This window comes from Triturus cristatus, chromosome 8 (assembly GCF_964204655.1).
Source record: "Triturus cristatus chromosome 8, aTriCri1.1, whole genome shotgun sequence".
NCBI lineage: Eukaryota > Metazoa > Chordata > Amphibia > Caudata > Salamandridae > Triturus > Triturus cristatus.
In genome coordinates this window covers 890,195,700-890,221,476 of record NC_140591.1, presented here as the reverse complement: position 1 = coordinate 890,221,476, position 25,777 = coordinate 890,195,700, and the positions used below count along the sequence as shown (strand labels likewise).

Sequence of the window (25,777 nt, the reverse complement as noted above, 5' to 3'; positions counted from 1 at the left end):
TTGTCCTGGAAGAGTCTTCGAAGTATCCTTGGATAGGTGACTCCTCCCCTGGACTACAGTGCGCATGGGCATCCTCTCCATCCTCAGATTGTTTTTCGCCATTGTGGCAGTGATGGAGTAGATACAGAAAGTGATGACCATGCTATACAGTAATTCTGAGAGCTGCAGCTGCTACAGGCGCCGGGGAGGAGGGAGGGCGATATGAATGTCAGCAGCCCTACATGCCAAGAACAGATGCATACTGGTAAGTAGCATATTCAGTTCAAGGCATGTGGGCTGCTGAATTCATATCTGTGCATAGAATACATAGCAGTGCCCTCTATTAGCGGCGGCTACCAGTGCCAGCTGCAGTGGTCTGAAAAAGTGTTTTGAGAACAGCCTGTCCTACAGCTGCCTGCTGTTTTGACTGCACGTCTACACAATAGTGTTTTGTAAATGTGTGTGTAGTGGACCATGTGGCTGCTCTGCATATATCATGCAGGGGAATATTTCCTAGAAAAGCCATGGAAGCCCCCAACTTGCGTGTTGAGTGGGCTCGTGGTGGAATAGTTAATGTGCATTTTGCCTTTTGATAACAGATTTGAATACACTTAACTATCCATCTGGCTATCCCTGCTTTGGAGATGGCGTTACCTTTGTGGTGTGGGGCAAAGGCAACAAACAGTTGTTTTGTCTTCCTGAAGGGTTTAGTCCTGTCGATGTAGTACATGAGGGCCCTCCGTACATCTAGTGTATGTAGTGCCCTTTCTGCGACAGTTTGTGGGTTTTGGAAGAAAACGGGCAGTTCAATAGTTTGATTCATGTGGAACTGCGATATTACTTTGGGCATGAATTTGGGGTTGGTACGTAGTACGACCCTGTTGGCGTGAACCTGTATAAATGGCTCTTGAACTGTTAGTGCCTGGAGTTCACTAACTCTTCTTAAGGAAGTGATCGCTACCAGGAAGGCTACTTTCCAGGTAAGGAATTGAATCTCGCATGAGTGTAGAGGTTCAAAGGGTGGACCCATCAGGCGTGTGAGGACCAAGTTGAGGTTCCACATTGGAGCCGGTGGGTGGCTTGGTGGAATGACTCGTTTGAGTCCCTCCAAGAATGCTTTGATGGCAGGCACTCTGAATAGTGAGAGGTGCTGCCTGGTCTGCAGATAGGCTGATATTGCGGTCAAATGGACACGTATAGAGGTGTACGCCAGATTGCATCGGTATAGGTGTAAGAGGTAACAGATGATGTTTTGGATGGATGCGTCCAGCGGGTTAATGTCATTATTACCGCAATAAATGACGAACCTTTTCCATTTGGCTGCATAGCAAGCCCTTGTAGTGGGTCTCCTGGCCTCCTTGATGATGTCCATACAGTCAGGTGGCAGGTTGAGATAGCCAAACTCTAGGACTTCAGGAGCCAGATCGCCAGGTTCAGCTGTTGCGGATCTGGGTGCTGAATCTCTCCATGGTTCTGCGTCAAATGCGCGGGTTTGATCCGCAGCCTTTGATGCGGCACCACGGAAAGTTCGAGGAAGGTGGTGTACCACGGCTGGCGTGCCCACGTGGGAGCAACTAGGACGAGTGTCAGGGAGTGTTGTCCGAGTTTGCGGGCCACCAGCGGTATTAACGGCGCTGGGGGAAAAGCGTACGCAAATCTGCCGGACCAGTTCATCCATATCGCATTGCCCTGCGACTGCGGATGTGGGAACCTGGCGGCGAAGCTTTGGCATTTTGCGTTTTCGCGAATAGGTCTATCTCCGGATGACCCCACTGCTGGAAGTACGGTTGGAGTACTGATGGGTGTAACTCCCACTCGTGCATCTGGTGGCTGTGTCTGCTGAGCAGATCCGCCATCTGGTTGTCCTTGCCAGGGAGGTGTTCCGCCATGAGGAACATGTTCCTCTGAATGGCCCACTTCCACATGCTCTGAGCCAGATGAGACAACTGTGGAGAGTGTGTTCCTCCCTGTTTCTGTATGTAGTACATTGCGGTCATGTTGTCCGTCCGGATCAACACGACCTTGTTGCATAGATGTACTTTGAATGCCTTCATGGCCAGGAAGATTGCCATCAGTTCCAGAAGGTTGATGTGCATCTTCTTTTGTTGTGTCGTCCATAGTCCCTGCACTGTGTAGTGGAGTACATGAGCTCCCCATCCCTGGAGAGACGCGTCCGCTGTCAGTACTATCTGTGGGACAGGCTCTTGGAATGGTCGGCCCTTGCAAAGGTTTTGTGGATTCCACCAATGCAGAGAGTTGTATGCCCGACCGCTCACCAACACTAGGTCTTTCAACTGTCCTTGAGCCTGATTCCACTGACGTGCTAGGCACTCCTGAAGCGGGCGCATATGTAATCTCGCGTGCGGGACTATGAAGATGCAGGAGGCCATCATGCCTATCAACTGCATAAACACTCGCGCTGGAAGTGAGTGATTGGGTTTGAACTTGGAGATCAGCAGTTGTATGCTGTTGATCCTCACTAAATTTGGCTGAGCTGTGGCCGCCAGAGTGTCTATAGTCGCACCTAGGTACTGTTGTACGTGTGCGGGCTGGAGATGGGACTTTGGGTAATTTAGTGAGAATCCCAGACTGTGAAGAAGGTGAATGGTGCGGGACATGTGGCTGGCACATTGCTGGGCTGACTTCGCTTGAACGAGCCAGTCGTCTAGGTAGGGGTAGACGTGTATATGCTGCCTCCGTAGATGTGCTGCCTCCGTAGATGTGCTGCCACCGTAGCTAGGCACTTCGTGAAAACCCTGGGCGCTGTTGTCACGCCGAAGGGAAGGACTTTGAATTGATAGTGCTGCCCCTGGACAGTGAACCTGAGGTATTTTTTGTGTGAGGGGTGGATGGGTATGTGGAAATACGCATCCTTGAGGTCCAGTGTGGCTAGGAAGTCTCCCTGCTTGAGAAGCGGAAGGACTTGCTGTAGAGTGAGCATGTGAAAGTGCTCTGAAAGAATGTACTGGTTCAGGGGTCTCAGGTCTAATATAGGTCTGAGTGACCCGTCCTTTTTTGGAATTAGGAAGTAGAGGGAGTACACCCCCGTACCCTGCTCGTGGATGGGTACGACCTCTATGGCGCCTTTTAGAAGCATACTTTGCACCTCTTTCTGTAAGAGCGTTAAGTGCTCTGAGGACATAGGACGGTTTCTTGGTGGTATTGTGGGTGGAGTGGAGGTTAACTCCAGACAGTAACCGTATTTTACAATATCTTTGACCCACCTGTCCGTGGTGATGGAGTTCCACGTGGACAGGAACCTTTGTAGCCTTCCCCCGACAGGTGTTAGGTGGTCGGGAGGAAGGGAGAGGGCGTCACTGCTTGTTCTTGGGGGAGGACCTGGTGTTGCCGTAGCCGCGTCCTCTGCCCTTTGTACTGGAGCCACGATATCCACCCCGGGTGTTTTTATCGTAGGTGGTCTGTGTATTGCCTTTGTTATATGTTTGTTGTGACCCCTGTCCTCTACCTGCTCCCTTGTTTCCGGGGCGACGAAAGGAGCCGCTCCGAAAGGACTGGGTTTGGAGAGCGCCCATGGACTTTGCAGTGTCCGTGTCCTTTTTTATCTTCTCAAGGGTGGTGTCAACCTCTGGCCCGAATAAATAGTCGGGGTTGACAGGCTGGTTGAGTATATTGTTTTGTACCTCAGGCTTGAATCCTGAGATTCGTAACCAGGCATGTCGTCGCAGCATGACGCTTGTGTTTATGGCCCTGGCAGCCGTGTCTGCAGCATCTAGTGCACATTTGATGGAAGCATTCGTGAGTAGCTGTCCTTCTCTGATGAGCATTTCTGCGCCTTCCTTGAACTGGTCAGGGAGATGTTGGAATATTTGCTCCAGTGTGTCATAGTGCGCTCTATCATAGCGAGCAAGGAGCGCTTGAGTGTTGGCTATGCGCCATATGTTGGCAGCTTGGGCGGCAACTCGCTTGCCAGAGGTCTCTAACACCTTGGACTCTTTGTCCGGGGGAGGAGCGTCACCTGTCGTTTGCGAGTGTGCCCTCTTGCGAGCATTCGCTACGACAATGGAGTCTAGTGGTAATTGGCCTCTGATGTAAGTAGGGTCCCCAGGTGCTGATCGGTATTTCTTATCAATCCTGGGGTTTATCACTCGTGCCCTGGTGGGTTCCTTGAAAATGTCCTTGGCTGGTTTGAGGACTCCTTTCAACATGGGCAGAGTCTTTACATGCCGTTCTGAGGATGCGAAAGTGTCCATAAGAAAGTCATCTTCGACGGTGTCTGAGTGAAGCTGCACCCCATGGTTATTGGCAGCACGTTCAATAAGAGCGTTGAAGGCTGCAGTATCCTCTGTGGGAGATGTTTTCGCCCCATAGAGTTGTGGGTCCTGTGCATCGAGAGGTGCACTTGGGTCTACAGGGTCGCCCCAAGTGTGATCAGGGTCCTGCTGGTCATCAGGGTCTGTGTCTCCATGGTAGGGGACTTGGTCATCCATGTAGTCCTCCAACGCATCCGTGTCGGAACGTGTGGGGGAGAATAGTTGTGGATCCTGGTAGGATGAGTGGAAAGGTTCATAAAGGAGAGGTTCTGATTCTACAGGCAGCTTCCTTTTTAGTGGGATCCTGAAAGGGTCCAACGGTGGTTCCGAAGTTATTCTTCGCTCGTGGAGAATCATCCTGCCAGTGTTGGCGTCGATGACACGTGACGGAGATGTCTCAGCAGGTGTAATCGTAGTCTGGGTGACCCGTGTCCTGAGTTGGAACATTTTCGGGATTGTTGACGGAGGCAAGCCAAAGGTAATGTTGGCTGGCACCGAAGAGGCTGCTGGAGCTTCGATCGGACCGGAACCCGACGGGTCCTGGAGGGCAGCCTTGGTTTTGCTGCTTTGTGTCGCACCAGGTCGTCCTTGGAGCGCCTTTGAGGCTTTGGCACCGACCAGGTTCGTAGAGGCGGCCGTGGACTTTTTCGGCGCCGGTGGTTCATCGAGTCGAGGTGCGGAGATGACCGTCGACGTCTTCGATGCGTGAGGCTTTGGTGTCGTCGAGGGAGCGATGCGAGACGCAGCAGGCGGTGCAGCCCTCGGTGTCAGTGGCGTCGGTGCCGGGAGCCGAGCAGGTTTGTCGGCGCCGAAGGCCTTTTTCCGTTTGTCGACTCCGACGTCGCCCGCTTCAAGTTCGGCACCAAAGTCTCTCTTGGTGCGGTCGGTGTCGACGCGTCGCGCTGGCGTCGAAGGCGTGGAAGGCCTCGATCCGACCAGCGTCACTTTCGGTTTCGGTTTCGTTGGAACCGGAGCAGCTTTCGGTTTCGGTTTTATGGAAGGGAAACCAGCTGGTTTAAGCGGTAATGGCTGCCGCTGAATGTCCGAGGCCGGGCCCGAGGGCGGGGCCGAAGAACTGCGGGATGGGTCTCGGGTAAGGCCCGAAGGCGATCCCTCGACCGGAGCCATAGGCCGTGGAACTGGGCCTTCTTCGGTCTGAACAGGTAGGCCTTGTTCATCATTGGAGCTACTCTCTTCGGCCCCTAAGGCCTCCTCGTCGTCTCCTACCTCGGTGTCGTCTTCACCTCTGTGGAAGAGTGATTCGTCGACTTCGTCCGATCCGGATCCGTGTTCGGAAACGTGACTGGAGGGTAAGACTTCCAATTCTTCGACGTCTTCGGCCTCGTTGAAGAGGTCTGCTGGGGCCGGTGCCGCGTGCTGCGCCTCGAGTCTCGCCGCTCGTCGATTTCGTAGAGTCTTTTTTGAACGGAACCGGGCGCAGGCCATGCATGTCGATTCGTCGTGGTCCGGCGAAAGGCATTTGTTGCACACCGGATGGACGTCGATGTGTGGGTACTTCGCATTGCATACCGGACACCTCTTGAATGGCGTCCTCGATTCCATCGTCGAAGTAGTCGATGAACAGGTAAATGCGAAAAAAGTCGGTGCTGAAAGTTAGTAAACTAACAAGGTTGTATCGAAAACCGATCGATAAACCGTACCGACGCGAACTAAAGGCCTTTTGGCCTCGACAAAATATTTTCCTAACTTGAGCTAAGATAGCACATCCGAACCCAATGGCGGAAAAAAACAATCTGAGGATGGAGAGAATGCCCATGCGCACTGTAGTCCAGGGGAGGAGTCACCTATCCAAGGATACTTCGAAGACTCTTCCAGGACAACAACGTGCAAACATCCGGACCCAACACTAGGCGGCGATCTATGCACAGATATGAATTCAGCAGCCCACATGCCTCGAACCCATATATATGTAAGCGACATATTAGTTATAGATTCCTTACCTTAGAATTCCCCCAGGCGTCAGACTGGATCTGGAGATTTTTTTCTGCAGCAGTACCCTTGCACGTCGGTATGTGGCGTTGGTCGACTCCGTGTTCGTCGTTGACGTCATGATCGCCGGAATGACTTTATGGTATCTACTTAGACACCACCCTTGCACACTGACGTGAGTTCTTTACACTACATTTCACACCAGAAGCACAGAGCCATGCAAGACACTGACCACCGGTGCATAAAACTAGGGCCCTGAAAGGGAGTCCCTTACTCTAGAACACTAAACGGGGAGGATGGGTGGGGTGGTAAGGAATCCATAACTAATATATGTCTCTTACAGATATATCGTAACCGAAGGTAAGTAACTTGTTCATCTGAAAGACTATTAGTTATAGTTTTCTTACCTTAGAATAGATACCCCAGCAACACAAACTGAGGAGGTGGGTCTGCGAACCAAGTTCACATCAGGAAGTCCTGTAGAACTGAACAGCCAAAGAAGCTGTCTCTCCACACTTTAGTATCCAGGCAATAATGTCTAGTGAAAGTGTGCAGTGATGCCCATGTGGCTGCCTGGCAAATGTAATTGAGAGGGATTCGCCGTCCCAAAGCAGTAGTCGCTGCCGTCTCCGTGGTGGAATGGGCGTGCAATCCTACTGGAGGTTCCTTCTTCACCAAGGAATAGCATACTTTGATGCAAAGAAGGACCCACAGAGAGATGGTACATTCCTGCAAGGCCCGACCCACACAGCCAACAGAGTTGATCGTCCAACCGAAATTGCTTTGTATGATCCAAATAAAAGGATAGTCAACGTTTTGGATCCAGACGGTGGAGTCTTCCTTCCTCTTTAGAAGGATGCAGGGGCAGGAAGAAGGTGGGCAAAGTGATAGTCTGTCCTATGTGGAAAGAGGTAACCACTTTGGGGAGAAAAGAAGGCCAAGTTCTGAGGACAACCTTGTCCAGATGAACAGCAAGTAAAGGAGGCTTAGAAGAAAGAGACTGAGGCTCACTCACCCTGCGAGCAGAGGTGATGGCAATCCGAAAGGCAGTTTTCAGAGTTAAAAGTCTGAGAGGACAATTATGTAATGGCTCAAAGGGAGCACACATTAGGTAAGTCAGAACCAGATCCAAGTCCCACTGGCGCATTACGAAAGGAATATGAGGAAAGAGATGAGTAATGCCCTTTGGAAACCTATTTACAATAGGGGACTTGAAAAGAGAAGGTTTATCTGGAAGGCAAAGGAAGGCAGAAACGGCTGAAAGATAGCCTTTAAGGGTGCCCAGGGCAGATCCCTGCTGGGCCAAAGAAAGAAGGAAGAGGAGAACCTGTGAAAGAGGGGCAGAAAGGGGATCCACAGCCTTTGCTGTGTACCATGCCACAAATGTGTTCCATCTGCAGGCGTATACTGAATTTGTGGAGGGACGCCTGGCTGCCAAGATGACATTACAGACTTCGCGGGGGAAGGTCGAAAGCTGTCAAATGTCACCGCTCAATCTCCACGCAAGGAGGTGTAGGGTGGACAGGTTCAGGTGGAGGACGATCCCCTGCTGCTGCGACAGAAAATCCTCCCATAGAGGCAGACTGATCGGAGTATCGAAGGCCATGTACAGGAGCATGGGATACCACACTCTTCATGCCCAATCCTGAGTGAGTGCTGGCTTGGAAATTCCAACGCGCAGAACTGCAGACACTGCGCGTTGTCTTCGGTGGCGAACAGATCTAACCAAGGCACTCCCCACCGCTGAGACTTTGCACCACCTCCGAGTGAAGACGCCATTTGTGATCCACCATGCATCGATGGCGCAGTACGTCCGCACTGGTGTTCAGGGAACCTGCCAGGTGTTGAACCACCAGGGACATGCCCTGATGTTCCACCCATGTCCAGAGGAGAAGGGCCTCCTGACATAGGGTCCACGACCCCCACCCCGCCCTGTTTGTTGCTTTACCACATGGCGGTGGTGTTGTCTGTGAATACCTGCACTACTCTTCCCTTGAGAGAAGGAAGGTATGCCTTCAGTGCAAGACCAATCACCCGAAGCTCCAGTGGGTTGATGTGGAGCTCGGACTCCGCCTGAGACCAGAGGCCTCTGATCTCTGCCTCTCCCATGTGGCCGCCCTATCCCTGGAGTGACGCATCTGTCACCACCGTGAACTCTGGTTGGGGAAGGCAGAGGGATCTGCCAGCGACACACTCCTGGTTTGATAGCCACCACTGCAATTGATGTGGAGTGCACTCCGAGATATGGACGCAATCGGAAAGATTCCCCTGATGCTGTGCCCAATGGAACTTCAGGTTCCATTGAAGAGCCCGCATGTGACACCTGGCATGATCCACCAGCTGGATGCAGAAGGCCATGAGGCCCAGTAGCCTCAGGGTCATTCTTGCCAAAATCCAGTATAGAGGCTGAAACATCGGTATCATAGCCCAAATATCCCAGACTCGCTTCTCGGGAGGATAAGCCAGAAACTGCACTGTATCCAGAACTGCTCTGATGAAAAAGAGCTTCTGAGAGGCAGTCAGGTATCACTTCGGCACATTGATTGTCAACCCCAGCAAATATAGGAGGGCCGCCGTAGTCTGGCGGTGGGAGACGACAGCTTGGGGCGAGCCCGCCTTCAACAGCCAGTCGTCGAGATAGGGAAAGACTGGAACCCCTGATCTGCGCAGATGAGCTGCGACCACCGCCATCACTTTCAAGAAACACCCGAGGGGCGTTGGTAAGGCCAAAGGGGAGCACAGTAAACTGAAAATGCTCGTGGCCTAACGTGAACCGTAGGTAGCGCCGGTAGGCAGGCTTAACCGGGATGTGAAAATAATCATCCTGCAAGTCCAACACCACCATCCAGTCTCCAGGGTCGAGGGCAGACAGAACCTGAGCCAATGTCAACCTTTTGAACTTCTCCTTCTGGAGGAAGCGGTTGCCGTTCCTGAGATCCAAGATAGCACGCAGGCCTTTGTCCTTCTTGGGCACCAGAAATCAGTTGGACTAACAACCACACCCTACTTCTGGGTTAGGAACTCGCTCCATAGCTTTCTTGGCTAAGTGAGCTATAAACTTACTGGCGGACAAGGGCCAAGTGATCCTCCGACATGCGATGAAATTGCGGTGGCATGGATGGAGGGTAGTCTCGAAGGGAAGGGAGTAGCCCCTTCGGACTATCTGCAAAACCCACCTGTCCGACGTGATGGTTTGCCAGTGGCATAGGTGATGGCGGATCCTGCCTCCCACTGGCAACTGGTGGCCCTGAAAAGGTCACTCAGAGGGTTTGGAGGCTGCTGCAAAGGGGGCACTGCTGGACTGGCCCGCTCGCTGGCCCCCAGACCCCCAGAGAAACACTAGCAGGTTGGAGGCAGGGGAAGAGGAAAATGACTGAATGTTGCTGATAGCCTAGTTTTCTACCCCATACACACACACTGAAGCTTCAAGAGGACTGAACGGTCTGCTGCATGTCAGGGATGGCTACCTCTGGTAGTAAGCCAGGTCCCAGGAGTGACCCCTGAACTTGCAGCATCATTGATGGAATGGGCTAGTGGGAGAGAACAAGCCCAAGGAGCAACCCAAAGCACTGACATCTTTACAATACTCCAAATCTGAACCTGTCATGTTTCCAAATAGCCCAAAGCCATCAAAGGGCATATCCCTTGAAAAACCTGTGGGGCAAATCAAGGAATGACAATGAATCACTACCCCATTGTCCCTAACACAGGTTGCACAGGCTGATGTCCAGTCAGACCGACAAAATAGGTTTGGCCTCAACCTATCTGTGGAGAAAACCCTCCTGCCAAGCACATCAATGCACTTGCATTCTCAATTGGGGGAGCAGCAGGGAAGACATTCAGGTTTACCTTGTTGGCAGAAGCCATGACTACTTTCAGTTGTTGGATGTAGAGAGAAGACCGGGTCACACTGAGCACATCTTTGCTGCCTAGAGATGGGGACTACTTACTGGCTGAGCCAAGCAAGGCTTTGACTGTGCAGCAGACAAGAGTACGTCAGGGCGTCACAGAAAGGTACCCAAAAGTCAAGTTTCAAAACTGCTTTAAACCATCTTAGTCCAAGTTCCCTCAGATGGCAAATGGAGTTTGAGCACCTCTGCTGCATTAAATAGTACTACAGAAACAGGCACATTTCTCAATGGGAGTACAATTTGGTTCCTGCTGATGTATTGAGACCACTGCATTGTGAAAGTCCTAGATAATGATGTGTCAGGGATGGACATGAAGACTCTGGAACCAGGGCCAGATCGGTGTAGTGTAAGGCAAAGGATTGGAGGTGCAACCCAACTCCAGCAGGGGGGCTTAGTAGAGGTCTAGCTAGTTTATTTGGTGATAGGGATGGCCCTTGTAGATTGTAAGAATCTGGCTCTATATATACTGCACCAAAGTGAGGTACAGTGTGTATAGAAACCAAGAGTCTCCAGAGGTAGGCAGAGGTTAAAGTAAGATAGAACCCTTATTCTCAATTTGTGGTAGCTTGGTCGAGCAGTAAGGCAGTATCAGAGGACAGTGTTAAGCATTTGATATACACACACTCAGTCAGCAAATGAATTCACACACAAGAACTGAACTCTAGGCCAATTGTTTTTGTATACAAAAATATACTGTTTATTTTTAGAACCAAGCAAGCCTGGAACAGGTAAGCGTTAAATACTTTTCAGTAATAAGTAACTGGATATAGAACTGTTTGAAAATGCAATAGGAATGGTACTTTGTTTGATTTACAGGGGAGCAGTAGTATGCAACACTTAGCAAATACAGTACATTGGAATGAATAGGCTTTTTCAATAAATTGCAGGTAAGTTACATTTCGGATGACTTTTTCTAACAGTGCTGGATCCTAGATTCAGCACTGGGACATTTCCTGAAAACAGTTGAGAAAATGCGTTTTAGTTAGATGCACGATTTTTAAAGAATATTCTTGTATTTCAAAACTTGACCCTTAGAAACTTTTGGTAGAAAAAGTGTTAATGTTATCCTATGAGGAAAAGCAGGTTATCAGTTTCGAGGCAAGTACTAGTATTTGGTGTTGGGGTCCTGGGGTTAGACTCAGGGGTCTCCCAGAGTCAGTGATGCATTGTTGTTGCACCCTCAGCAGTACTAGGGCGGCCAGCTGCAGAGTGTTGAGACCCAATGTTATCCAAAGGGGGATAGGTGGCCTCTGGTTGGTGGCTGCTGGCAAGCGGGCCACTGGGTTGTGGGAGCAAAGATCCTAGGGTTAAGCTCAGGGCAAGTTGGGGACCAAAGTAGCACCAAAGGTGCACCCTCAGCAGCACAAGGGCAGCCGGGTGCAGGTGCCGTTTTGAGGTTGGGAGCCCCGTTTTCAATGGAGAACCTCTGGGACAAAAACACTAAAGTCTTGGGGACGAGGATCTTCTGGTTGCGACCACCCTTTCGAGGGGTAAGTTGAGATGTCGTGGGTTGGTTAGGCACCGTTGGTTTGGGCACACAAGGCCGTGGGGCGCTTGGTGCAGGGGTGCCTCTGGACGTCGGATTTTCTTACCCGCTCTGGTCGCGGTAGGGGGGTCCTCTGGATTGAGGCTACAGGAGTCATCTGGCGGCTTGCGGCAGGTCAGGGGTCACCAGATCTCGGGTCAGGATCACCAGGGGGACCTCCTCGTGGTGTTTTCCCACTCGAGCGGGGTTCGGCGGGTGCAGAGTGGGCTGGTTTTGCGGTCTCTGTCTGGCACCAGAAGCTGCAGTTTAAATACATCTGGTGTTCATGGGAGAAACAGTCTGGAAAGTGAAGGCAGGCAGGTCCTCCGGAGTTTTTGAGGTTGCTGGCTGCTGGATACGCCGGGATTTCGCAGGAGCAGGTTCGAGGGGAGACAGGCCTGTAAGGCTGGGGCCAAGTCAGTGGGCGTTGTCCTTGTTAGCTCTGCATGGCTCTTCGTCCTTTTCTTCTTGTGGGCAGGCTGGATCTGCCTTCTTGGTTCAGGGCTGCCCCCTAAATACTGTATTTAGGTGGCGTTCTAGGGGTCTTGAGGTCAGTAGTCAATGGGCTACTGACCTTAGGGTGACTACACCCTTGGGGTGCTCACCCGACGTGGGGGAGTGAGCACAATCCCTAGTCCTGATTGGGGCCTGCCTGCCATCTGCACGATGGCAAGCACTGGAGAGTGGGCTTCACGTCACCTCCCCCACCTGAGGGGTGGAGTTGGCAGAGGTGGGCGCACCTCCTGGGCTGGCTAGTTTTTCCTGCCCGTCTTCCCGCCGAAAGGGAGGGGAGACAGGAAGGGGGTCTGCTCCGGATAGCAGGAGAGGCTGCGGGGGGGGGGGGGTCGCAGGGTCGCATTACAAATGCTGCCTTGCCTTTGAAGCTCCCCTGCCACAGATGGCTCTTCATGGCACCTCCACCCAGGAAAGGCTTGGTTTCTGGGCTCAGGGAGCGTAGGCTCCCATCCTAGGGGTCCACAAACATGTCTCGTGGTGACAGGCTGGTGTGTACCAGTCAGGGAGCCCACCGGAGGCTTGTCGTTTTTCAGGGGGCATCTCTGGGATGCCATCTGTGTGCATTAAGTGTGGGTTTAATGGGCTGAGAAGTTTGATACCAAACTTCTCAGTTTTCAGTGTAGCCATTATGGTGCAGTGAAGTTCGTAATTACAAGCTCCAAGCACCATATACTCTTAATTGCAGCACTGCACTTACAATGCCTAAGAATGGGCTTAGACACTGTAGGGGTACAGGGCTCATGCACCTGTACCCTCACCACTGGCATAGGGCACCCAGCTAGAGGGTTGACTGATCTATGCCAGGGCAGCAGGCTGTAGGCACGGCACACAGGGATGTGTGCCATGTCGACTCTTTACTTTGTTCTACACCAAAACACGCAGCCTGCAAAGGCAATGTGTGCGTGTAAAGGTACAGGGCCTCTAAGGGTGGCACAATAAGTGCTTCAGCCCTTAAAGGTCTTCCTGTGGTACCATTTACCATGGGCTGACCTGTGGCCAGAGATGCCAATTGGGTTAGTTTTGGGGAAAGAACACAGGCCCTGGGAACCTGATTGGTAGGGACCCAGGGCACACAATGAAAAAGTGCATCAGTAGTCTGGCAAAAAGTGTGGGGGGGGGAGGGGGGGTTACTGAAACAGAAACCCACTTTACTACATAGATCCATGGGGCATGAGGGCATTCTAGAGTGGCCAAAAATAAGCCAGAAAGGCTGCAACTTGGACTCCTTTAACGCCAGTACCTGCTGAAAAATCAAAGATAGCCTGGGAAATTTGGGATGCATTAGCTGCAGCTGTGGGGTGTTGTCAGACTATGATGCAGAGTCAAGCATTGTGCGTGCAAACAGTGTGCTCTCTCTCTGAGCGGGATCGTTGGAGAGAGGACTCTTATATGGATCACTCACGCCTGCACTGAAAGGCATTTAAAAAAGCCTGTCGTCAGCACACGGGTGGTGCTTGTATACAGCTTTACCATGTCACTTGCAGATGGGGGATGAGGCCGCCGTGGAGTCTGATGGTGCCACATACTGGTTTTGCAGACCAACTGCTGGAAACGTTTCCAGATCCCCATCAGGTGCCATGAGGGATTTCATAAGGCCTTAATTCTGCAGTTAGAAATATCCATCAGAAGCAGCATATCTAATCCATCTTTTTTTCCGAGCTTTGCTATACCCTATTCAGTGAATTGATGTGTCTCCATAAGCCTATAACTTACCAACTTTTGGATCCAACACCAAGCCTCCCGCATAGGCAGCCTTCTTCCGCACCTTCTTCAATTTACCCAGATCACTTTCAAGATCATCTTCCTCGTCTGCCTGCAGTCAGTACAAGGAAAAAGTGTTACACGAAAATCTTTGATGTACGATTCTTTGTCAAACATTACATCCTATACATGCCTGAAGAGGGACAAGTCAGACCTTGTAATCAGGTGTGTGTTGAGCCAATTACTTTTCATCAACTGTAAGGCACATGCTCAATCCTCACCAGGTTTGGGCGAATGTCTATGAAAAAAAAAACTTAACACACTTAAAGTAAAAAGCGTAAGTGGCTGCTCTGTGCAATATATGTCACCTTAGAAACCGTACCAATGTTTTCAAAACATGCTCATGTTTCATATCAAGAAATACACTCGCGCTTCAAAGCAGGAGTGCAACTTTAATACAACATGGCAGCAAAACAAGTCTGGGGAACTCGGTCACACTGTTACGTTCAGCGAAAAGAGAATACTGTTTAGCATCTATGACCGGTGCAATTTGCTCACATTAAGCACTGCCCATATTCTCACCCTGAGATGGAGGATGAGGAAAAAGTTACTTAACTATAACACTTGACTGCAGTTCGGCCAGGCATTAGAAGTAAAGACACGAACACACATGCACGAACACACATGCAAAGACACACGAACAAACACACGCGCACGAACACACATGCACGAACACAACCAACCACACACACACACACGTTATCTTTTACCCACACAATGTAATTAGTTTAGTTACCTTTTAACCACACCATGTTGGACTTGGCCCTCCCTTTACAGTTCCGCCGCCCCCCCCCCCCCCCCCCCCCCCCGAAAAAGTTGTGTTTACCCCGCTTCTTTTCTGAATTTGTTTTTTGGGTATGAAGACTGCACTTTACCACTGCTAACCGGTGCTAAAGTGCTTGTGCTCACTCTCAAAACAAGGAAAAACAGACTTACACCAGATGGGTCAAGTTAATTTACTTTTAAGTCCTGAGTATGTGGTACTACATGTACTTAGGGCCTTTAAATTAAATGCTTTGAGTGGCACTGCAGCACTCATTGTGCCGCCCATTAAAATAGCCCTTTAAAACTAAACCTTTTAGTAGCCTAAACTATCATTTTTAATACCTACAAGTCACCCCTAAGGTAGGCTTTAAACAGCCCATAGGCTGCATTTTAATTAATTAGAAAGTACATGTGTTTAAGAAACATGTGTTTTAAAGTTTAACATGTCCTTGAAGTAAAAACCTCCTAATTTCATTTTTCACCCCTGGAAAGCCTGCCTCTCCCATGCGATAATGGGTTACCTTAATACATTTAAATAAGTGCTAACATTCAATTGGGAGCGGAAAGAAATGTCATGTTTGGACTCAAATCAATTGTAATTTAAAATCCTCTTATATAAAAAGTTGAATTTAAATTAGAATTTCGAAAAAGCCACTTTTACAAAGTTAACACAAGGAGATGATGGACGGAGCGCTGAAACTTTTCAGCCACTCACCCTCTGTCATGGAACTGGGTTGAAGCCATCATCGTTCATCTCACTTCGCCACCTCAGCTCAGACCAGCTATATGCAAATCAGTCTTGCCCTGTGACTCATGGCAACAGTACAACCCGAACTGCCGAGCCAGGTCTTCCCTGAACTGGAAACAAACATCCTGGGACCATTTTCGGGGTAACACCCCTCTGCCATGCTAGCTTGAATCCAGTGGCAAAGTGAGCAAGGGTCCAGCGGTCCAGGCTGTAGCAGTGTCTAAAATCTCTATAGAAATTAACATGGGTAAAAAGCATTTTGGTTCTCGGCCTCCGCTTGACAGATCACCACAAATCCTCCGTAGGCATCAGACTGGGTCTGGAAAGTTTTTGTAGCAGTACCCCTGCGCATCAGAAGGTGGCGTCGTGTGGCTCCGCGTCAGTCGCTGGCATCGTAAGCGCCGAGATGACGTCACGGAGACTACTTAGGCGCCACACATACGCGCCGACGTCAGTTCTGTACACTGTTTTCCACGCCAGGAATGCAGAGCCATGCAAGAAACTGACCACTGGTGCCATGAAGCTAGGGCCCTAAAAAGGAGGATGGGTGGGGTGGCAAGGTATCTATCACTAACTAATGTCTCTTACAGATATATCGTTACACAAGTAGTAACTTGTGCATCTGAAAGAGACAGGTTAGTGATAGATTCCTTACCTTAAAATAGATACCCCAGCAATACCAACCCTGGTAGTGGGTCTGCGAATAGATTACACCAGAAAGTCACAGAGAACAGAACGGCCAAAGAAGCCGTCTCTCCGGACCAGACTGTCAAGGCAGTAATGCTTGGCAAACGTGTGCAGCAAGGCCCATGTAGCTGCCTGACAAATGTCCTGCAACAGGACGCCGCGTCCCAAGGGAGTAGTGGCTACAGTTGCCCTGGTAGACTGGGCATGCAGCCCCACGGGAGCCTGCTTGTTAGCCAAGGAGTAACATGCTTTGATGCACAGAACGACCCACCGAGAGATGGTCCGTTTGTGCACAGCCCGACCTTTTTTGGCGCCCACGTAGCCAACAAAGCTGGTCATCCACCCGGAACTGCTGTGTACGCTTCAGTAAAAATGCGAGCGCACGTTTTGGGTGCAAACTGTGGAGCCTCTCTTCCTCCCTCAAAGGATGCGGAGGCGGAAAGAAGGTAGGCAAAGTGATGGTCTGCCCGATGTGGAAGGGCATGAACACCTTTGGCAAAAAAGGACAGGTCCTTAACACCACCTTGTCTGGATGAACAGAAAGGAAAGGATGTTTGGAAGAAAGAGCCTGGAGCTCACTCACTCTTCTGGCAGAGGTGATAGGGCAAAACGAGATTCAGTCCCATTGAGGCATGATGAACGGCACGGGAGGAAACGTGTGCGTAATGCCTTTCAGGAAACGGTTAACAACCAGGGACTTAAAGAGAGAAGGCTGCGCTGGAAGCCTCAAAAAGGCGGAGATGGCCAAAAGATAACCTTGAATAGTGCCCAGAGCAGAGCCTTGCTGGGCCAAAGAAAGAAGGAACATAAGAACTTCAAAAAGAGGGGCAGAAAGGGGATCCACAGCCTTTGCTGTGCACCATGCCACAAACTTGTTCCACCTGCAGGCGTATACCGTTTTAGTGGAGGGACGCCTGGCTGCCAGAATGACATCACAGACTTCGGGAGGAAGATCGAAAGCGGTCAACTGTCGCCGCTCAATCTCCACGCATGGAGGTGGAGGCTGGACAGGTTAGGGTGGAGGACCGTCCCCTGCTGCTGCGACAGAAGATCCTCCCGAAGAGGCAGACGGATCGAGGGATCGATCGCCATGCTGAGTAGCTCGGGATACCAGTATCCTCGTGCCCAATCTGGAGCCACATGGATGACTTGGGCCCGGTCACGCCTAATCTTCTTCAGCACTCGAGGTAGAAGTGGTATAGGCGGAAAGACATACAATAGACCGCAACTCCACTCGCGACGAAAAGAGTCCCCGAGCGAATGCAGTCTTGGAAATTCCAACACGCATAACTGATGACATTGCGCGTTCTCTTTGGTGGCGAATAGATCTTACCAAGGCTCTCCCCACTGCAGAAAGAGACATTGCACCACGTCAGAGTTCAAACGCCATTTGTGATCCATCAAGCACCGGCGGCTGAGTTTGTCCGCCCTGGCATTCAGAGAACCTGCCAGGTGTTGAACCACCAAGGTAATGCCTTCATGTTCCAGCCATGTCCAGGAGGTGCAGAGCCTCCTGACATAGGGTCCAGGACCCCACCCGCCCTATTTGTTGCGATACCACATGGTGGTGGTGTTGTCCGTGAACACCTGCACCACTTTTCCCTGGACAGAGGGAAGGAATGCCTTCAGTGCCAGTCGGATCGCCCGTAGCTCCAAAAGGTTGATATGGCGCTGGGACTTCGCTGAAGACCAGCAGCCTCCGTCCTCCGCCTCTCCCAAGTGGCCTTCCCATCCCAGGAGGGACGCATCCGTCACCACTGTGTGCTGCGGTTGGGGAAGGGAGAGGGATCTGCCATTGACCCAATCGCGATTCGTGAGCCACCACTGCAATTGTCGTGCAGTGCCCTCCGAGATCTGGACATGATCGGACAAGTCACCCTGATGCTGCACCCACTGGAACTTCGGGTCCCACTGCAGAGCCCGCATATGCCATCTAGCATGTGGAACCAGCAGGAGGCCATCAGGCCCAGGAGCCGGAGGGTCATCCTGACAAACCCAGGATAGAGGCTGAAAGATCAGAATCATAGCCTGAATATCCCGGACTCGCTGCTCGGGAGGATAAACCCGAAACAGCGTAGAATACAGAACCGCTCTGATGAAGGTCAGCTTCTGAGAGGGACTCGGGTGCGATTTCGGCACGTTGATGGAGAACCCCACCAAATGCAGGAGGTCGGCCGTACTCTGAAGGTGGGAGACGACTGCCTGGGGCGAGCCCACCTTCAACAACCAGTCGTCAAGGTAGGGGGAAGACTGACACCCCCGACCTGCGCAGATGAGCTGCGACCACCGCCATCACTTTCGTGAACACCCGAGGGGCGTTGGTAAGGCCGAAGGGGAGCACGGCAAACTGAAAATGCTCCTAGCCCACCATGAACCGCAGGGAACGCCGGTGGGCCGGCAGATATGCGCCCTGCAAGTCCAACGCTACCATCCAGTCTCCAGGGTAGCCAAGACCTGAGCCAGAGTCAGCATTTTGAACTTCTCCTTCCGGAGAAAGCAGGTGACGTTCCGGAGGTCCAAGATGGGACGCAGACCCCCTTTGTCCTTCTTTGGGACCAGAAAGTAGTGGGAACAACCACCACTCCCTACTTCTGTCCCAGGAACGCACTCGTTGGCCCCATTGTCCAAGAGGGGTGCAACTTCCTGCTGGAGAGTCGACAAGTGTTAGAATTGGGGGTCTCTGGTTGGCACAGGTAGGCACTTGTGACAAGCAGGGACCCTCTCCTCTAGTCAGGATAAAGGGATTACCCTCTTAAAATAACCCCTGCTCATCCTCTAGGTAGCTTGGCGCGAGCAGACAAGACTTATTTCAGAGGCGTTATGGGTTAAGCATTTGTGAACTCATACAGTACTCAGGTGACCCACTACAAATGGACTCCACACTAGGATTATCAAAAATAAGTATATTTTATATCAGGCTTAGCACAAGACCATATAACAACAGACGTATCCACAATACTATGAGCAATAAAAGAATTCTTGTGTAAAGCGTATCTTCAAAAAGTCTGGCCGATTCGTATTCCTCAGTTCAGCCCTTACGGTGATGAAATGAACCCAAAGAGTCTGACGCGCGCAGCGGACGCTTCTGACTGATGCGCTCAAACCCGGAGTGCGAGTCGTACACAGTACCTTAGATGGAAGAGTTTGTCACGGACGAAGCGGTGAAAACAAAAGCGTTGCACGCGGCGATGTCCTTCTTTCACGGTGCGAGCTACGGCTCGTGGAGGCCCAGAGTCACGTTGCTTGAGGGGACGGTGCTTTGTGCAGTGCGGTTGCGGTTCGTTGCGGCGTACGCGCCGTACCTTGAGAGTTGATGCTTGGGTAATCCTCTGAGCGTGGTGCAAAGCGGACTGTACGCTGCAGTGGTGTGAGACGTACCCAGCCACTCTACGCGCCGCAGCCTCCCCATATCAGTGGCAGGGTGCGCGTTGAGTAGTGCGGTTCGGAGGGGGGAAAGCGAGGTGCGGTGCGAAGTCCTTACCTCACGTTGTCATCTACGGCTCTTGGGGGCCACAAAGTCGCGTTGTTCGGGCCAGACAGCTTGGCACGGGCTTCCCAGGGTACGCGTCGACCTTGATGAGGCGCACACTTCTCTGCTTCAGCGCTACGGGGAGAACAGCGTTTTTCAGCAGCTCCTCTCAAGGCGGGTGAAGTCCACTGGTCCTGGGACTTCGTTCAGGGGGCAAGCTCACTCACAAGCCCTTGGAGATCTTTAAGCACAAGTTGGAAAATAAAGTCTTTGTATTCTTTCTCCTCTCCTTCAGCAGCAAGGCAACTACTGCAGGCCAATCCCCCAGGTCAGGGACAGTATTCCTCCTTACAGCTTTCCCAGTTCCTTCTCGTCGGGCAGAGGTTTCTTCTTGTCAAAGCAGGATCGAATTTCTTGGGCTCAGGGTCCCAATACTTATACTGCAATTCTTTTGTCCTTTCAGGCCAGGGGGCCTTTGCCCAGTTCAGCCCAGTTCTGGAGTACTTTGTTTACAGGATTCTGGCTTTTCTTTTCAGTGTGCAGGGCAGAGACATCAGACACTCCCCAGGGGGTGGAGCCAGCATTGTGGTGGAAAGGCACAGCCCTATTCAGAGTCCAGGTGTACTCCTCCCACCCATCTGGATGTAATCTCTCTATTCACCCCCTGGCTGCCCAGCCTGTCTCCTGGAATTCCCCAGCCCTGTCACTCACAGAAACCAGACAGCAGATACACATCCTAGCAGAGGCTGGCTGAAATGGTTAGGCAAGCAAATACCAACTTTCTAAAAGCGGTATTTGCAAACACAGAATATTAAAATAAACCTTACTAAAAGATGTATTTTCTTATTCTGAGTTCAGGGATACTAAACTCAAATTTCTACCATGTTCTCCGAGTCTGCTGGGATTATAGTGTGTAATAATTCCAGCAGTCCATTCTGGACTATGGAGAACAGGTCAACAGCCTTGCAAAAACGAAAATGGCTGTAATTCACTATTAGGACATGCCACACACATCAGGGCTTGCCCTACCTTATGCTTACAATGCACTCTGCCCTTAGGCCTACCATAGGGGTGACTAACATGAAGTTAAGGGAAGGTTTAGGGACTGGCAAGTGGGTGCACTTGCCTAGTCAGCAGGACAGTACCAGACTGCACGCAGGCTCTGCAATGGCAGACCTTAGACATTTTACAAGGCTGCTTCTGTGGGTGGCACAACCAGTGCTGCAAGCCCACCAGCAGTATTTGGATTTACAAGCCCTGGGCACTCCTGGTCTGACAGTAAACCAAATAAGCCAATCATGGAATCCAATCAATACAGCAATTTACAACAGGGAGCACTTGCACTGCGGCACTGGTTGGCAGTGGCACAGTGCTCTGAGCAGCTAACACCAGCAAAAACATGAGGCACAACGGCAAAAAGTGGAAGGGAGACGCACGCCAAGGTGCCATGTCTAACACCAAGTGTTCCCCCGACATGCGGTGGTACCGAGGTGGCATGGCTGGAGGGGTGGAAGGGAGTAACCCTTGCGGATGATCTGCAACACCCACTTGTCCGATGTTATAGCGTGCCAGTGGGGTAGGTGATGGTGAATCATGCCACCCACTGGCATGGGGTGCTCCATAAAGCTCAGATTAGGAAGGTTTGGCGGTAGAAGCAGCAGGGGCCGAGGTGGACTGCCCCCCACGCTGATTCCCAGAGCCGCCCCTGCAGAAGCCGCGTCCACGCTGAGGCTGGTTCTGCACAGGCTTGCAGAAGGAACGTGCCTGTGCGCCCCGGCCTTGGCCACGAAAGGAACGAAAACCAGGAGTGGCTGGGCTCTTTGTGTTAAGACCCAAGGACTTGGCCATGGCCCGCGAGTCCTTAAAATGCTCCAGTGTACTGTCCGCCTTATCACCCAACAGGCGAGTGCCATCAAAGGGCATGTCCATGAGCGAGCTCTGGACGTCGGGCGAGAACCCAGTAGATCGCAACCAGGCGCCACAGCCATAGAAATCGCCCTGCCCAACGAGTCAGCGGTGTCCAAACCACACCGAATGGCTAACTTAGCCGCATCCTTACCCTCAGCAACGGCCTGGGAAAGCACAGCATGGACCTCCTCAGGACACTGAGGTAACACCTGAGCAACCGTATCCCAAACCGCGTGGGAATAGCGGCCCAATAAGCAGGCGGTGTTCACCGACCGCAGCCCCAAGCTGGCCGAAGAGAACAACCTCTTACCGAACTGTTGCAGCATCTTAGAGTCCTTATCCGGCGGAGCCGTGGGAAAGGCACTCTGCGACGTCGAGGCTTGGATGACCAGACTCTCAGGTGTGGGATGAGTGGTCAGAAACGCGGGGTAACCAGGCGCCGGGCGGTGACGCCTGGCGACATTCTTATCCACAGGGGCCCCCGTGGCCGGCCGCGACCAAGTGCCCAACAGGACGTCGGTGAGGGAGTCGTTGAAGGGAAGCAGTGGCTCCGACGAAGTAGACGCCGTCTGGAGCACCTCAGTGAGATTAGTTTTGAGGGCCACCGTAGGAAGATCGAGGTTGAGGACCTCGGCAGCCCGACGGAGCACCATCAAGTAGGTAGCGCCCTCCTCCATTGTAGGCAGGGGAGAGGCAAACCCCGGGTCAGAAGAGACTGAGGTCGCCGGCGTCCTCCAGATCGCCCACCCAGTCCTGCTCGGAGTCACACTGACGGGCAAGAGGGTCCTCGGACCCCTTCCAGTCATCCTCCCCCCTCTGTTGCAGGAGGAACCGGCCGCGGCGGTTGAGCCGGAGCAGGAACATACGGCGTTGGAAACGGCGCCGTCTCCCAATGCGGACCCCACGCAGGAACGAAATGGTCCTGGAACCGGGGCAAGGGTGGAACAAAAGGCACCCACTGAGACGCCGGAGCAGAGGGCGACGCTGGGGCCGGCAGCGCCGGAGCTCGTGGCGCCGGGGCCAACAGCGTAGGATCCTGTGGCGCCGAAGCTGGATCCGCCGGAGGTGCTGACGGCCCAACAGGAACTGGACACAGGACCGCGGCACCCAAAGGCACGCCGGCGGGAGCCCGAGGCCTAAAAAGGCAGTCCGTGGTGGCAAGAAATTCTTGCACCTGTTCGGGAGTCGCCGACAGACCCGGGTAAGGCAGGCAGGCCGCGGGACTCCCAGGCTCCAAAGGAGTTGCAGGGGACGACTGCGGTCCCGGGAACGGTCCCTGGACCTGGAACGGCGCTGGGATAAGTGCCGGACCTCCAGAAGCTTCCGGCACTGCTCCCTCAAGGCCTTCGGGGCCATGGCCCAACAGACCCAGCAGGACCGGGAGTCGTGGTCAGTCTCCAGGCAGTAGAGACAAACATCGTGGGGGTCCGCCACTGACATATTGCGACGGCAGGCCCCACAAGACTTAAAGCCAGGCATTCCTAGGTGCACCAGGAGGGGAAAAAAAAAAGTCTCTAAAGAGTAGTCAAAAAGTGACTAAGGTACGTGCTCTATCCGGATCTGCGCTTACTGGCGCGGAAAAAGAAAACTGACGTCAGCCCGCATGGGTTGCGCCTAAGTAGTCTCCGTGACGTCATCTCGGCGCTTACGCCGCCAGCGACGGACGCTGGGCCGCATGACACCACCTACTGAGGTGCAGGGGAACTACTACAAAAACTTTCCGGATCCAGTCTGACACCTGGGGATAGTCTAAGGTAAGGAATCTATCACTAACATGTCAGATACTAAGCACACAAATGATCTAGGGGTCTGTAGGAAAGTAGGATCTGCTTTTATGGTTACCTTCGCTTTTTGCTTGATGTAATGTTTGATGAGTGACTGGGATCCTGCAAATCAGGACCCCATTCTCTGTGCGCCTCTATATTGGTATGGTAAGTACTTCGGTACATCCCAGATTGGACACCGGTGTACACTGATCAGTCCCTAGTACATGGTACTAAGGTACTAAGGTACCCAGGGCATCGGTACACCAGGGGTCCCCCATGGGCTGAAGCATGTATTATGCCACCCATGGTAGACCACTCAATTTGTAACTACAGGCCTGCCATTGCAGCCTGTGTAAGCTGGTGCTTGCACCAATTACGAAAGATCTAGGTTTCCCTATATCTAAGGTCACTGCACTTAAAACCTACAAGTCATTCATAAGGCCGGCCTTACAAGCCTGAAGGCAGGGTGCTCGGGTGTGAGGGTGCCCCAGGACACCCCTATAGCCTAAGGAGTCCATTCTCTCGGGCTGTGAGACAGCCATAAAACATATAGAGGGGCACTGCATCATTACGCAATGACTATCTCGAAAATGGCTGTAAAGTACCCTATCATGTTTGGTATCAAACATGGCACTGTAAATCTCCTCCAGGAGGCTGTCAATGCTCCCGGTACCAGTCTTCTAGACCCGGACAGCACAACAGGGCTGCTGCCGACCAGAGACATGATTCTGCCCTCCTGCTGCTGAGCCAAGCTCGAGCAGGGGAAGGCATAACAATAGGTATCCTGTCACAGGGAGGTGTGACCACCTCCCAGACAGGGTTTAGGGTATTGGAGCTGGGTGGGAGTGCTTGCTAGCGCCACCCAGTCTGCTTGAAGGGCACCCTTGGTGAGCCTCCTTGCATGGTCCAGTTCAAACCAGCTCATTGGTTCCCGACCTGGCACGAAACTGGACAAAGGATATGGGAGTTTCCTTCCCACTGTCCGTCCCCTCCCTTGGGAGGGAACTCTGAATCGTCCCAACCCTTTCCTTAGGGTACTTAAGGACTTACCAGAAGATGGGTCCCTAGATTCAACGTGGGACAAGATTCAATTCAGACACCTCTTCTTCGACCGTCTGGGCACTCTGGACTTCGCTCTGGGCATCAAGGCTACAACTAGGAAGACTCCTGCTGCTCCAGATCTCTTCGCCCTGTTCGTCTGCTGCAATGTCCGTGCCTGTGCACTATACAAGAACCTTCCAAGGCCTGTGGGCTTCCAAGACAACTATCTCCCTTGAATTGAACAGGTCACTTCCCTGTATCTGCAGGCACCGGAACTAAGGAGACAGGTCTGCTGATCCTGGGCTCCCACAGATTCCGAAAGGCTCAGCAAAACAGGCGTTGGTTCTTCACTTCCCTCGAGGCCTGCCCGGTCCTCTCACCAAGTTTGAGGCCAGTATCCCTCGGAGCAGCAGGAACCGAATCCCTGTGCACAGTGTCTACTTGCAGTTGCAAAGGCTTGTTGGCTTCCTTCCAACAAGATCTTCGGGCTCCAAGTAGCCCCCACCTCAAGCATCTCCAGTTACCAAGATCTTCGTCCTCACCGCATCACTTGCACCGTGGTCCTGCAACCTTGGTGAGCTGCTCGAGGTCCTCTTGAAACACCAGTGCCTCCGGCCTGTGGGTCCTCCTGAGGGTCATCTTTGAATTCATTTGGGCTCCTCTGATTGCTCTGGGCCTGCCCAGATTCCTCTGCCTGTGTTGGGTCACCTGGACCTTGCTGGTCCCGACACTGCACCTCCTTTGCTTTCCACGTTGTTTACAGTTGCCAAGGCTTGTTGGTGCTCACAGACACAGACCCCTCAACTCTCTACATCCGACGTGGGACAGCTCGTTAACAAGGCCTTGTCTCCCACAGCACCGCCTGGTCCTCACAGCTGCAGCTCCAAGGTTACTGTTAACTCTCCTGCATCACCAGAAATCAGTGGGCATGCGTCTTCCGTGCCTCCTGGTTACCCCCTGAGTGGCACAGACTGTCCCCTCTGCTTGCAGGTACTTCTAGACTTGAATACACCTTTGGTCTCCACTGGACACTCACCTTCGCCAGCACTGGAATCTTCCTGAAGTCCTCCATTGAGTTAGAGTGTGGTTTCCGACGTCACTTCACACCTATGCACCTGGCGCACCTGGTGTAGGTACCCTTGTTCCTAGGGTATCCACGGGTGGGGTGGCTCTCCAACCTTCTGTCCTCCACAGGGTTTCTACAGGGTCCACTGGAAAGGGTCCTTCTTTAAAATTGCAACGGCAACTTACCCATTGACTTGTATGGAGACCAGGGTTGTGATCCCACTCTGCGCACGGCATCCATGGCGCTCCTGGTTACTTACCTCGGGTGGTTCCTTGGGTCCCCGGCACTTCTAAGTCTTCTGGGTATAGTTCTGACTTGAGATTAGGTTTGCATACCACTATTTTAGTATATGGTTTGGTCTACCCCTGGTGACCACCGTGTATTTCGTACTACTTACCTGTTTCTATTGAAAAG

At 52.2% G+C, this 25,777-nt stretch overlaps 1 protein-coding gene across 1 annotated transcript in view; it reads right to left on the bottom strand.

The window, feature by feature from the left end:
* Nucleotides 1-25,777, bottom strand: part of POLA1 (DNA polymerase alpha 1, catalytic subunit) — a 2,011,520-nt gene that overhangs the window by 1,483,625 nt on the left and 502,118 nt on the right. The window contains exon 23 of the mRNA XM_085622423.1: nt 13,866-13,965. Within this exon, the coding sequence (XP_085478549.1) occupies nt 13,866-13,965 (100 nt within the window). The remainder of the gene's footprint in view (nt 1-13,865; nt 13,966-25,777) is intronic.